Raw genomic sequence first — 13993 nt, 5'->3', positions numbered from 1 at the left:
GATGGCAAACAAATCACAACAATGATATGATGGCATGCAATATTGGTTGTTATTGTGCAAGTCACAACAGCTCAAGTTACTACAGACCATGAGAGATCGTTTTGAGCTACTAGACCAAGGTCAAATTATCCTCTCTACCTTGCAAGGTTGAGAACTTATCTACAAAGTGAATTTCTTGGGGAAATGCAAGTGACAAAATTTTGTTCTGGATATAACGATGACATGAGTTACTACAGGAATGGGAAACCTTGACATGACAATTGGATAATGAAATGGGAACAGCAAAGCTGATTGGACTCGAAGAAGAACAAGATCCTCAAGGTCAAGAGGCAGAGGTATGTACAATTTTTATGTACATTTTATGTCATGAATCAAGGTTATAATGATGATCATGAAAAGGGTCTATATAAATAGTGACAGTAGTATGAAAGATGTTAGGTCTTGTAATCTAATAATTTTGTTAGGGTTTTGCAGCATGATAATAAGGAATGGATGATAACTTTGAAGTTTCTAGGGTTTCTATAGAATTTGTATGACAGATCTTGAAAACCTTAAAATTTAGGGTTTTGTGACTAACCTTCTTATGTGTGGTTGTAGAACTTTACAATTTGTAAGTGATAGATCTTGGCATCTAGGGTTTGCAAACACTAGCAAAGTATGGAATAAAAGGAGAAACCCTAGAGACAAAAACCCTAACTGATTGTTTCTGCTATGAAAAGGGACCTAGTTCTTAAGCATGGCAGGGTTAGTAAACCATAGATGAGACTTGGATTGGAAAAACCCTAGAAAAGGAAACCCTATCTAATTGTTCCATCTAAGGAATCCCTAGCTCTAGCGAAATGGTATCTAGGGTTTGCGAGCTAAGTGTTCTTTGATATCTCGAAACCCTAGTGTAAAAGAGTTTTGAGAAAAAGACTTTAGGGTATGTATTAAACCCTAGCAAAAGTTGGATTAAGATAAAAATATTAGGGTTGAAGACAAAACCCTAAAAATGGGTGTTTTCACCACAAGTTTAAAACCCTAATAAGGGTTAGGTCAAGGAGTATCCAGGGTCTGTAACTAGAATCCTAGATATACCTTTTGAGAAATCATGGAAAACCTATATTGACAAGATTGACATCATGCTCTTGTATATTTTGCTTGTTTGTACTTGCTAATGAAAACTGCAGACACATAATAAAGGTTGTCAAAATTATGAAGCAAGATGAGAAAGCTGATGAGTTCATTTCAGGAACACATTGATGATTGAAAGCTTAAGCAAAACCTTGTTGCAATATGAAGCTAAAACATGCAAAAGAATGTTGACTTCAAAGGGAGCAAGTAACAGAATTTAACATGATGCCTTGACTAAGAGGTTATTAAGTTTTGGTAATCCTGATATTGATGATCTGCTTGGCTCCCTAGTAGGACATATTGCAAAAGCGCGTGAAGAGGCTAGAAGAAAAGCTTGCTTGATGATATAGTATTGACAATTATCTGATTTGAAAGCACACGAAGTGTTGGAGTTGATGTGACTCATTGATGAATATGAGGCAGAACCTTGTAAAATTACATGTGCTGGCAGTTGTGAAAAGTTTGGCTCCTTGAAGATAAATGAATGATCCAGTTGATGACAATGTTGCATAAGGGAACTCACAGTTTGATATGAGGTAATGTTATTAGGAGCCATCACAGTTTGATATGAGGTAATGTTATTAGGAGCCAAGAAACCTTGTCTAGAAGTACGATGAAATGTTTGACATCCTCTGGTATGATATGATGATGCAAAGGTTAGGAGGAGCCATGCAGCTACTATTGAAGATCTCCATGGAAGAAGAAGTAGTTGATGTATTATAAAACAAGCTTAGACTTGTGGTTGTGTCTCCCTAGTTGAAAGGGGGCAAGGATCTATTCCCTGATCAAGAGGGAATGAGGATTACTTCCCTAATTAAGAGGGAGTGATTATGGACACCAAATTCTCCATTTGTCATCCACTAGACCAAGACTAACAGTCGTAAGTCTAGTGAAGGCATTGGGAGGGAGAATGGAGGATTGGATAGTCATCTGGGACTGGTAATCATTAAGGATTGGGAATCCAAGATAGGAAGTAGTCTCGTGGACCAGCACTCTGCTGAGAAATCAATGCATGTAGGTATTAGGGTTTGTTTCCTATTTTCTTGATAATTACTTGTGATTTATGTTGGCTTATTTTACTTGTTTATTATGTTTTCTTTCATCAAGCAATTACCGAATTAAATGCATATGAACATCAAAAAACAAGAGGCAAAACCCCTATCTAGGGGAAAACCCAGTCCAACTCTTCCACCAGTATATTCAAATCAAGATGAGACAATCCAAGACCCTTTAGACCTAGACAAAGACCTCCTCCAATCACCAAGTAAAACCTTCCTTCAAGTAGATGATGGCTGCCATAGTATAGAAGTGTCAGCTCCTCAAATGCAGCTTCAATCCATAATTTTGGCCCCCAGCTTCAAACTTTCAGACCTACAATTTTTGCCCCAGCTTCAATCTAGAAACTTCACACATGTGAGAGAGAGATGCCCAAAACCTTGATTTTTGTCTTTCCCAACTTCTTCCTTCCTTCTCCTCAACTTCGCTCTTCTTTTCTGCCTCTTTCTCTTGTAGATCGAACTTGTTGAGTGTGTGCTTCAAATGAGTCAAGTTGCCTCTCTATATATACTCCTTATATTGGGTCGAATAGCCCTAATCCAATCCAACTTCATGAGGACATGGCCGACTTGGTGTGGAGGTGACAAATGACACTTTTGACTCAAAAATAATTCTTTTTACATGATACAAAAGCCCAAGAAGGGTCTAATAAATGTGACAATGACTCTTGACTCTTGAGAAAACCTAGAAGCCTTCAATGTCGGCAATGACCTATAAAATAAATGAAAGAGCATGAAACTCGTGCTTCAATAATATTTTTCTTTTACAATAAATTTTCTTTTGACAAATACAAGTATTAAGACTGACACTAGTTACATTCTTCAACACACTCTTTGACTATTGGACAGGGTATCCAAGACAAAAGTGGTCGAAGAGAATCGATATTCTTTGAGGATTGGGAATCCAAGATAAGAATAGTCGTAAAGGGCATACCCGGTGAACATTCAGATGGGGTATGTGCCTTGAGACGTGTAGTGTCTCACGTAAAGCCTCCCAACATTGTGCTTTGATCTAGTGAAGAGATAGAGCTTGTTAGTCAAGGTCTTGCTATGTTGACAATGATGGGTATGATGTTGATGCTTAAAGATGGCTTATCAATCTGACTCTTCTTATGAGAATACCTCAATTTGAGAATAATTGTACTTCATGATGGGATTATGAATTCCTCCCTAGCTAAGAGGGAGTGTTGGAGAATGTAATTAGATTTGTTCTTCGTAATGACTTTTGTATTCATGGCAATATATAAAAATAAAAAAAAGAAAATAAATTATTAATTGTTAAAGAATGTGTTCCATGCTCAAGTCTAGGTCAAAGACTATTCTTCATGCTTCTAGGGCTTGTTGAGTCAAAGAAGAACATTTGTTATGTATTATAGTCCATTTGGACTCTTTGTAACAAACGAAAATTATTATTTTTCTGAGTCAAGAAGAGTCATTTTGTCCTCCAAAAACAAGTCAACCCAGCCATGAGAAGTCAACCTTGTTGGGGCATCTTTCGCTCTCCTGGATGACTATAAATAGAGGAGACTTCATCTTGATTCGAACACACACAAGCAAATTTGATCTATGCATAAGACAAGGAAGGAAGAGCGAAGGACATAGAAGAAAGAGAAACCCAAGGAAGAAGAAGATAGCTCGGATTTTTGCACTAGTTTTCTCGCACATGCAAGTATGCTAGGGTTTTTGCAACCTAAAGGGCTGATGATTGCAAGTCTAAATTACAGACCTAAGATAGAGAGCCGAAACTTTGAGTTGGATCAAAATTTGTGAGTTTTTTACCATCATTGACTTGGAAAACGTTGAGTGATTGAAGAAGACTTTTGGAGGGCTGACTTGGTGCATGGAGGAGGTTTAGTCTTTGGGTCTTGGAGGTCACACTTTGATTTGATTCTATAAGAAGAGAAGAATTTCTTTTAGGTTTTCCCCTTGGAGGGGTTTTTCCCTAGCTTGGATCCTATATCTTGTGTTCTTTGTGTTCTTGTGATCCTCATGTATTTTATGTTTTGGTCATTTCTTGATGAACAAGAAATAATAAAGTAATAATAGGCCAACAAATATCACAAGTAATTCTCAAGTAAGGAGGAATCAATTCTCAAGTAATCCTCAAATACATTGGTTCTCCAACACCAATAACATCACATCAAAGGAACACAAGATATATATGTACAATATATTTATATTACAAGGGAGGCTACAACTTCTGGATTTACCAATTATAACTGGAGGGGCTACAACCCCAAGATTTACCAGCTCCCACTAGAAGGAGGCAACAACCTCCTGAAGGAAGCTACAACTTCCTTCCCTAGCACCACCATGCCACCCTATAAAGTAAAAGATAAAACAAATCTTTTTGGGCTTTTGTACCAAGGACAATGGCCCAATTACAACAACATCCAAATACTACAACAGTAAGCCTTTTCAAACTTTAGATTTGCCCCTTGTCATGTCAAAGTGTAATTTGTAGACAGTTCAACAATAAATTGCATAACTTAGATCATCAAAACCACAGGCGCTCTTACCCCAGCCAACTTCAAGACTCCTACATCAAAACAACAAAAGTATACTACAAATCACATATCAACATCCGCTTTAGATTATCATAGGTCTACTACAAATCACATATCAAGGTATACTCTCAGGGTTTGCTTCAAATTAAGTATTTGATTCTGCTCTAAGATCTTCAATGGAGGGTTGTTTCAAGACTTATCAAGACATCAATCTCAACTTCCAAGGATTCCTTTAGACTTCAAGGTTTGCTCCAAAGATATGCTTCAAAACAAGTGTCAAAGTCTGCTCCAAGAAAGGTCTGCTACAAATATCAAGGTGTACAATAAATCATATCTCGAGGTCTGCTTTCAAATCATCAAGGGTCTACCACAAGTCATTAAGGGTCTACCACAAATTACACATCAAGATCTACCTCAAAACAAGTCCCAAGGTTTGTTACACATCTTAGAAAGTTGCCTAACGGACAGATCTAAATTCTACCACAGGAAAACCCAAACGAAATCACATTGGTGCGAAGTAAGCCTCAAGAGTTGGCCTCAGACAGGGGCCGAAGTTCAGCCTCTATGACTACCATAGAGAAGCCCTCAAAGGTTGCAGGTCTGCCTCATGGAGGTCACAAGTCTACCTAAAGGTTGTCACAAGCCTTCCTCAAGGTGGGCGCAGGTCTGCCTCAGGGTGGCTGAATAAATGCCTCGAGAACTCAAAAAGCGGCCTCAGAATCTTGCCCAGAAAATGGTCAAATATGCTTTGGAACAACCCTTAGAACAAGGTCGAATTTAGGCCTTAGAACCAATGCAGTTGTGCACAAAAAACTACCACAAAAAATATATAAACAGATAAAAGAAATCTTTTCGAATTTTAGCCTCCTCCATAGATATTGAATAAAGCTCAAGCCACAGATTTCTTTCTTAGATTTCCTCAACCTACTCTTGCTCCTTTTTTCTTTAGATCAATCGAAATCCTTGCATCCAATTGACCATGACTAGGGCTATATATAGGCGTTTTGGAGGGGGCTACATTGGAGCCGACTTGATCCTTGAAAAGTCACAATTTTACAAGAGCCGACCCAAACTTGTATCAAATCGACCTATTAAGTGGAGGCTTAGAACATTTGAAAATCAAATTTTGTCTTTCAAAAAAAATTGTTTGAAGGTTGATTTTGAACATAGGACCTTGCCCAATATAAATTTCAATTTTGACATTCTTTTAGGGGCAGCAACGACCTTCTTTTTGCCATCAACTTGGGCAAGATGGTGGTGCTAAAGTTTAAACCCATCCATTTGGGGCATCGATTTCAAATCAAGATATCTTTGCAATCATGAAGACCCACATGGTGTGCCACCAATCAAACAAAATCGCATGACGAGGTCAACCTAATGAGAGTGATCTTGTATCCAAATTCACTACCCTTTTCACACATATTGTCAAACAAGTGCAGAGGCATCTTAGGATTTCTTCATCTTTGTCAATGGCCCATTCACCCTTTGACAATAGTGACGACTTCTTCCAACACTATTAGTTTGTAAGGTTAACCTATGAAACAGTCACTTTGAGAGCAAGCATTACATATTCCAAATGGAATGCAACTCTCAAAATGCCCTCTGTCTTCACACAAACCCCAAACATTGTTCTTAAGGTTTCCTTTGAAGACCTTTGAAAGTTTCCAACACAATGGTGGATAACCAGTTGCGCTAGCGTTCTTATGGTATTTTGTTGAATGGTGTTGTCATTGATGCCAACATCAGTCTTTGAACGCTCTTAATATTCGTCTTGTTTGCATTAATTGGAAGCTCCAAATGACAAGAAGCCCTGGGAAGCCCCAAACGCCCCGCACTTGTTCATGAAAATGGATGTAGTGAATAGTGATTTTGATCACGAGACCATCATCACTTGATTCTCCTCGTCGAACCGATTCTAAAGATAGGTGGTACATCTCATAATTCCTCACAGTTGAAGAGTTATGCCCTTTTAAAGGTTGGAACCCCATTCAGTGGCCAAGAAACCCAAAGGAGATGCTACAAGCAAATTTTATATTATTTAAAGGAATTAAATTAAATGTGTTTATCATATCCTATTCAAAGTCAAAGAGCGGGAGAATTCTTCAAGGATAAGTCATCAAAATTTAAATTAAATTGTTCCTGAAGTTGGTGGTGATTTTGGCTCCAAATTTAAAATTTTATGTTTTCCCTCCTTGATCAAGTTGGCTCCACTTGAAATCTCTCCCTCATCACTATAAAAGGAGGCTCAAATTCACCTCAAAGTAAAGCATTTTCATCGTTTAACCTTCTGTGATCTTTGCAGCCTAAGTGCACTCGCAAGTAACCAAGGAGCAGGCCTTTTGGAGACAGTTTTGGGCACTTCAAAATTTATTCTGTCTTTTGGGATTCTTCGCTAGGTTACATCACATGCTCTGAGGTATCTTTTGATTGATCCGAGGAACATTCAAGCCGGTTCTACAGCAGGAAATTCCGGCACTCCTGAGGAGATCCAAGATCATTTTCTAAAGTATATTCACACAACTTTTAAGGACACTCCTCGAGAAAAAAGTGCAGACCCTGAGGCCCCCAATCCGACCTTAAACAGAGATCAGCGAGCAGTTTTAACTTTTCTGATCAAGTATTTCAAGGCAGATTTCTAAATTTATTTTGGCTCTCATGGGCAGTCCATCCTGAGGCATCCTTGTGACAATTCTGAGGCACTGTTTAAAGCTTTATTTTGTGCACAGAAACAGCCTTCGTCCTGATCTAAGATGACAGTAACTTGGCACCTGTGATCTGTACCATGACTATTTTTTCCTGAGACTTTCGGCCCTCTTAGGGCACAAATCCGTGACATATTTTTGCTCTGAGTTAACTGAAGTTTCAGCCCTCTGTTAGCGTAGTTACAGAGCAAAGTTGCTTGTCTATCCATGTTACATGGTTGAGGCCTATTAAAATCCCAGAACAGAACACCTCAAGCCAAAGCCTATCCATATTGGTTTTCGTTCCCAGATTTTTATTGGTTCCAGTCTAGTTCTGGTTTTTTGGGTTGATTGCAATTTGAACCTTGATTCTAATAAAATTGGTACAAAGAACTTATTACAAAGAGTGGATTATATTCAAATGATAAATTTAGGGGAAAATGGCATGTTTGAGGGAACCTAATGTCCTGAAATTTCATGGCAGAAGATAAACATCAATAGCTATTCACTTGGATGATAACAAAAGAGCTGCAACTACTTAATTAAAAAATGATAATATGACAGGAGGCCTTCTACAAAATAAGTCTGACCAAGGAAATTCCACAATGTCACATCACTGCAATACAAAATGGAACAAAGTAATGATTAGATAAGTTGTTTCCAGAAGTCCAACAATGCAATAGATAGCCATTTAGGGGTTCAGGAGATTTCACTTTTTCAACCTATCTGATTTCTCTATACGATCTCCCATGTATGACAACTCGTTTATGGCAGTTTACAGGATATAGAAGCAACTCCAAGGGCACTGTAGTTATTTAAAATTGAGTGACAACAGATAAAAAGTAAACTTTGATCATGTTGTGGAACTGTTTAGCTGCAAGAACATTTTGGGCATGTTATTTACCAATTGCATCATTGTAGGGAGGTTCCATTTGGAGATAAGTGTCTGATCCAGTAGGCTAGAAGGAGCATGTGGGATGTAATCAGATAGGGCGAGGCTTATTTTTCTCATCAAGACATTGTCATTCAAATTTTCATGAGGTGTCAACTCCATTCAGTATGAGCGAATTTCTACATTCCAATCAGATTCGGGCCCTCCAGAATTCAACTAGGGTAGACATCATTAGGAAGAATATAGGTTCTCTGCCACTTGGACCCAAATAAGATAAACTTCACACTTTTAGCTTACTTGTGCCAAGGGTGCTGGCATTCCCACTCTTCGGCTCCTGCATATGTTAGTCTTAATGTACAAAAATATTGAGCTTTTATGAAATATACACTACATTTTCAACTTCCAAAAAGAATTCTAATGTTCAGCAACCTAATAACAATGGTGAAAGAGTCAACCTGAAATCTCTGACCCTCCGACCACGAACCTCAAAAACCCCATGAGATCCATTAACTAATGCAAATGCAAAACTCTCAGCTGTTTCTTCGGCAGACCCCTCTAAGGACGTTGACTCTGGATACAAAATAGTTAGTTTACAATATATACATATCACTACACTAAAAACTAACACGGAATAATAACAACTATAATTAGTGGAAATTATTAGTGTAATATATATGCCAACAGAGTACTTCACTATTGATTGTAAAGCTCGAAAGTTCATTCCATACTTGAGTCAGAAGTTGACTGTGCACTGGCTGCTGCAACCGTTGAAGCAATAGTTGGACGTTCTTTAGAAAAAAAGGATGATTGCCGGGAATATCCTTTTTGTGGTGGCTTTGGAACAGGTGGCAAAGCCCACTCCATCACAGTAAAAGGAAGCGCCAGTGACCTAAGCTATAGCCAAAAAAAATTAAAAGAAAAACCATAGTTAAGTTTATTCAATAACAACAATAAGCAGATCACTTTTCATATTAGTTTATAATATCCCCGTTGCAGCTCAAATTGAAGATAATCAGCAGCACCCAAAATTTATATGAAATTGAAATTGTATTAATTTTCAGAAGTGACCAAAAACACAGTCAATGGAACTGAAAGAAGACTTTGAAAGTAAGATCCATCTACTTAGGGAAAGTGAACACAAGCAGCAATAAAAATACTTGCAAAAACCAGACGTGATGCGAAAGAGAGATGTCAAACTGTACACATATGATGCACGCTATATTGTTTGATAAACAGGGTATATCCACACAGGTTGAACACCTTAAGGCAACTACTCACACAAAATGATCAAAGATTGACACACCAGTGTATACGTCGTTAAAACTGTGAAAGTGGGAGTCAGTCCATGGCCCCAGACAACACAGCCACAAGAAGCAATATATGAAGGCAAAAGGAAAAATATCTACGTAAGAAACCCACACAATCAATCAACAACAAATGACCCTACATGCTCTTTAAATAGATGATCATGGACCAATCAGGTGCTAAGCCACAGATCATGTGCCATCAATATCGAGTAGACGATGACCGTCAAATCACTTTATGTCTAGAACATAATTATGACCATTGGATTACTCAAATACAAAAGCATACTAAAGAAACACACTTCACCTAAAGACACATCAGATCAAAATTTGAACTTAACTAACTATAAAGTGTCTAAATATGCTAATATATATGACATCATATTTGCAAGAGTACATAATGGATGTAATGTAATCAAACAATGGATTGATAAGTACAATGCTTGGTGGGGTGTTGGAGTGATTTGAGTGTCTAGTACAATTATAATATTATATCTACAATTTGTCTCCCTAACTTAGATGTTGCCGAGTAACAACATATAATTATGATACAATATCACTTTTCAGCTACAAAATCTCACCAGTGTTAATTTTTCTTAGGGCTATATTGTTGTTTGCTTTAGATAACTGCATTTCATTATTTACATATTGAATTCACCCCACAGCATCATAGCATTATTCAGCAACATATTCAAGTATATAGAAAGAACAATATCATCATCAATGCAACAGAACATAAAGGAACACATGGAAAATTTTAGGGGCTAATATTCGCAAGTGGGCTAATTTTCTATGCTTTTTCCAAAAAAAAATATTTGCCAATTTTGATTTTTTTCTAAAAATTATTTGCCCAAATTTTATGGTATAAAATTATTTTACCTTAAGAATCGCCAAAAATTTATATAGAGACTATATAAAATTATTAGAAATTTTAATATTTTTAAAAAAATATTGCCAAACATTTTATAGATTGCATATTAAAGACTAGTGAGATTCGCCAAGGTTTCTAAACTTTAAGATAAATTTCCATTGGTTGGAGACCAGGGCAAAACCCTCAAGGGGGAAAACCCTTTCAAATTCTTCTTATTAGATTGTCATTGAATGTTTCAGCGAAGGGAGAGTACAATGATCCATATCATCAACCACAAAACTATCTAGCAAAATCAACTAAACAACATCCAAGATATGAACCCAACAATTGCTAATAATCAAAACTCTGATTTAGAAGTCTGCGTCAAATGTCAAAATCAACCCCTAGCTTCCAACCGCACAGAGAGAGTGATGTGTGTGCATCTGAAACCCTCCAACTGCACTCATAGGCTTGCGTGCTTGTGGTTGCAACCGACAATATCCTATATCATCCTTGCGGCTAAAAACCAAAAACCCTAATCACACGTGCGAGCTTCAGACCCTGCAATTTCAGACTTGTGCAAGCCAAAACAAAGAAAGAACAATAATTGATGATCCCCAAATGAGGGTCACTTTACTTGTGTTTATAGCCATCCAAGGGTGTTCAATTTCCTTTTGGGCCAACCTATCCTTTTTCTGCACATGGGGGTTTCCATATTAAAATATATTTTTCTTTAACCAAATTAAATTCTTCCAAGGGTTAGTAGGCATCTTCCTTGATGAGGAAGATTGTCCAAAGGAGGGAATTTGTTCCTAAGCTGCCAAAATTAACACAGAGTACCAATGCATCTCCCAAGAAAAGTAAATTTAAGCTAGCTGCTATATAGATAATATAAAATAATGTCAAGTTAGTTTAGCTTGGGTGGTTGGGCAGAATAGTTGTTATCCTCCCTACCCAGATTAAAGTCTCGTAAGTTGACATGTTGATGCTCTGGAATAAAGTAACTTTGTAGTGAGTCTACACTTAGGGCTGGCCTAGTACCAGCAACCTCTCTCTTGCCTTCGGACTTAGAGGGAGGCTGACTTTCTTACCCAAGCGGTACCCAATGCCCAAAATTTTATCTGTATAAAGATAATATAAAATAATTAAAAAAATAAAAGAGAAGGTGAATCCGAAGTATATCATTACATAAAAAAAACAGTCTACTTTTTAAGCGTACTCCATAGAACCAGCTATCGAGGGCCCATTGGTCTCTCTACATAACTGGAATAAAAGGAGATGAAGTGAGCTGAGACTAACAAACAATTGGCCATCATCTATGATACTGAAGTCACCCAAGACCTTTGGAGGCATGTTCATAGTAATAAAATTATCTCCACTGGGGCAGAATTTAGGATGTACTCTCTGCTGGATCCTCGTATCCTCTATGTCCAGAGATAGTGGACTGTGGTGTATACATTCTCAAATCTCAAAAAAATTATTTCTTTACTTATACTTCTGCATCTAGATAATTATCTCACTCTCTTGCCATTCAAGTTTGCAGTCCTAGTACCATGTATATCTCCCAGGTCCTTCGTGCTTTGCTGCAGGGTTGGCATGAGCTCTGATTGAATCCATTGATAAGCAGAACGCATTTACTGTCTGACCACTCTCTGAGCAGCATAACGTGCTTGTGGGTACTTCAGCACTAAGTCAGATGAAATGGCTCTAAATAATCTTTTCGTCATCCTTTACATGCCTGTGACTAATTGTAAATGTATCTGCAGAAGTATCCTCCTGTGGATAAAGAGCCGTACACAGTAGATCATGCTAACAGATGAGGGAAGAGAAAATCATAAAACCTGTGCCTCTAAAGTGATGAGGTATTGTTAAAGGTAATGTGAGAAGCAGCAGCAAGAAAATAACTTTAACGCAAAAAGAAATCCATATTCATAATTGCTAAATTATCTTTGTAAGCAGTCGGCAGAGCAGGTACTCTTCCCCTATTGATATTTTGGGTAGCATCAGGAGTATTCACACGTGTGGGGCAACTGGGCTAAGTGATGGGGCTTTGCACCCATAGACCCATGGTATAGACTCATGGTACAAGGGTGAATGACTCATTCTTGTGACTGGCCAGAAAGCATCTTGTGGACTAGGAGACCAAGTAGGCCTCAGACCTGTGGATGGCCAAGAGAGCCCGTGGAAGGTGGCAAAAAGAAAAAGAGAGGCATCTTGTGGAGCAGGCCAAGTAAGTCTCAGATCTGGAGCAGCAAGGGGAGTTGTGTATGAAGGATGACCACAGTTGTTTTGAGGATGCCAAGTAGGCCTTAGAAAGGCCAAGTAAGGATGCTGAGTATGCTGTAGTTGTGACAGCAATAGGGAGAGGCCGAGTAGGTTAAAAGAAGGCTGAAAGGGCTGTAAAGGAGGAGCCATAGCCCTTGTGGAGGACTGCAGCAGAGAAAGGTACGGCCGTAGCACAGGTACAGGATGCAGGCCTGAGACAGGCCAAGACCTCTAGAAGATTTAGTTTACCCCTTGTTTTGTAGCAGTGCTTGGAGGGCTGAGTTTGCCCTTGACTTCCAGTAATTGGACAGCTACAGGAGCAGCCAGCAGTGAACAAAACAGTGGCAGGCACAGTGAGCAGAGTGTGGCATGGAGACCGAGGAGGGTTTGAGCAGTAAAGACAAGGGACTTTCTGTGTAAGTTTTACCCTATGATTTGGCATTTAAATAAGCATTGTAAAGGGGTCATTTTCCCTCGTACGGAAGCCCTAGATTCTTGTTGAAGGACTAATAAGAATTCTGTCTTGGGGGCTGAATTCTTATGTTACTGTGCATGATCTAATTGCCACTTTTAAAGTTTCCACTGTGTAAAAGTTAGACACATTAGTGTCTTTCAGTTTATTAGCTGAGAAAAGTTAAGTGAAAGCTGTTACCAGATCTAGTGAGTCTGTGTGTGTGTGTGCACTGAGCCTAGTGCCTAAAATCTAACATCCCCTACTTAATTGCCATGGCAGCTGTAGCAAGCTATTTTGCTACTTGTTTTTATGACCTGGCTCTCATGCCTCTCCCCAAATAAAATTGTTCTGTTCCTTTTTCCTGTTCTAAGTAGCATAGAAGAATAGAAAAATATAGACTAACTACAAAAGCTGAAGATTGAAGTGTCAAATTTGGAAACAAGTCTGACTTTTATGGAAGAGAAATACACAGAATTCTATTGAGTAGATAGGTTGAATTTGATCTAATATAGAGAGCACTAAGAAATTCTCTACCACTACCAGGAGCAGGTTAATACCACTCAGGATTACCTACCAGGGACCCGTAGGCCCAGGCCACTCTCCATATGACATTACCAACAGGCCCCTGGTGTTCACATCTGCACTATTGATCCACACAATCTGCAGGGCTAGCTCCCTCCTGTTTGTGGAATCTGTATCATTGTGCAGGATATATTTCTTCAGTGGATCTCCCTTATTTTGTACAGTTTTCTTCTGGGAATATCCTAGCTATATGCCTATGCTTATGTCATTTCATATCCTGCTGCTCATGTACTCATTTTTCAAAGGGGGTCATTTGCACCCTTCTTATTTGGCTTGGTTATTTTGCTGGT

At 38.4% G+C, this 13993-nt stretch overlaps 1 protein-coding gene across 1 annotated transcript in view; it reads right to left on the bottom strand.

Annotated features, from left to right (window-relative positions):
- Window positions 1–13993, bottom strand: part of LOC149167818 (Transducin family protein / WD-40 repeat family protein) — a 310212-nt gene that overhangs the window by 128863 nt on the left and 167356 nt on the right. Inside the window, exons 7-8 of the mRNA XM_089433175.1 lie at window positions 8977–9142; window positions 8704–8818 (exon numbers count right to left, since the gene is read on the bottom strand). Coding sequence (XP_089289301.1) covers window positions 8704–8818; window positions 8977–9142 — 281 coding nt within the window. The remainder of the gene's footprint in view (window positions 1–8703; window positions 8819–8976; window positions 9143–13993) is intronic.

The sequence above is a fragment of the Pinus tabuliformis genome, chromosome 5_1 (assembly GCF_031772625.1).
Source record: "Pinus tabuliformis cultivar Carrire ecotype Pingquan chromosome 5_1, CPIR1, whole genome shotgun sequence".
In the NCBI taxonomy this organism is placed as follows: domain Eukaryota; kingdom Viridiplantae; phylum Streptophyta; class Pinopsida; order Pinales; family Pinaceae; genus Pinus; species Pinus tabuliformis.
Note: the sequence above shows the minus strand (reverse complement) of the source record. Positions and strands in the feature narration are given on the sequence as shown.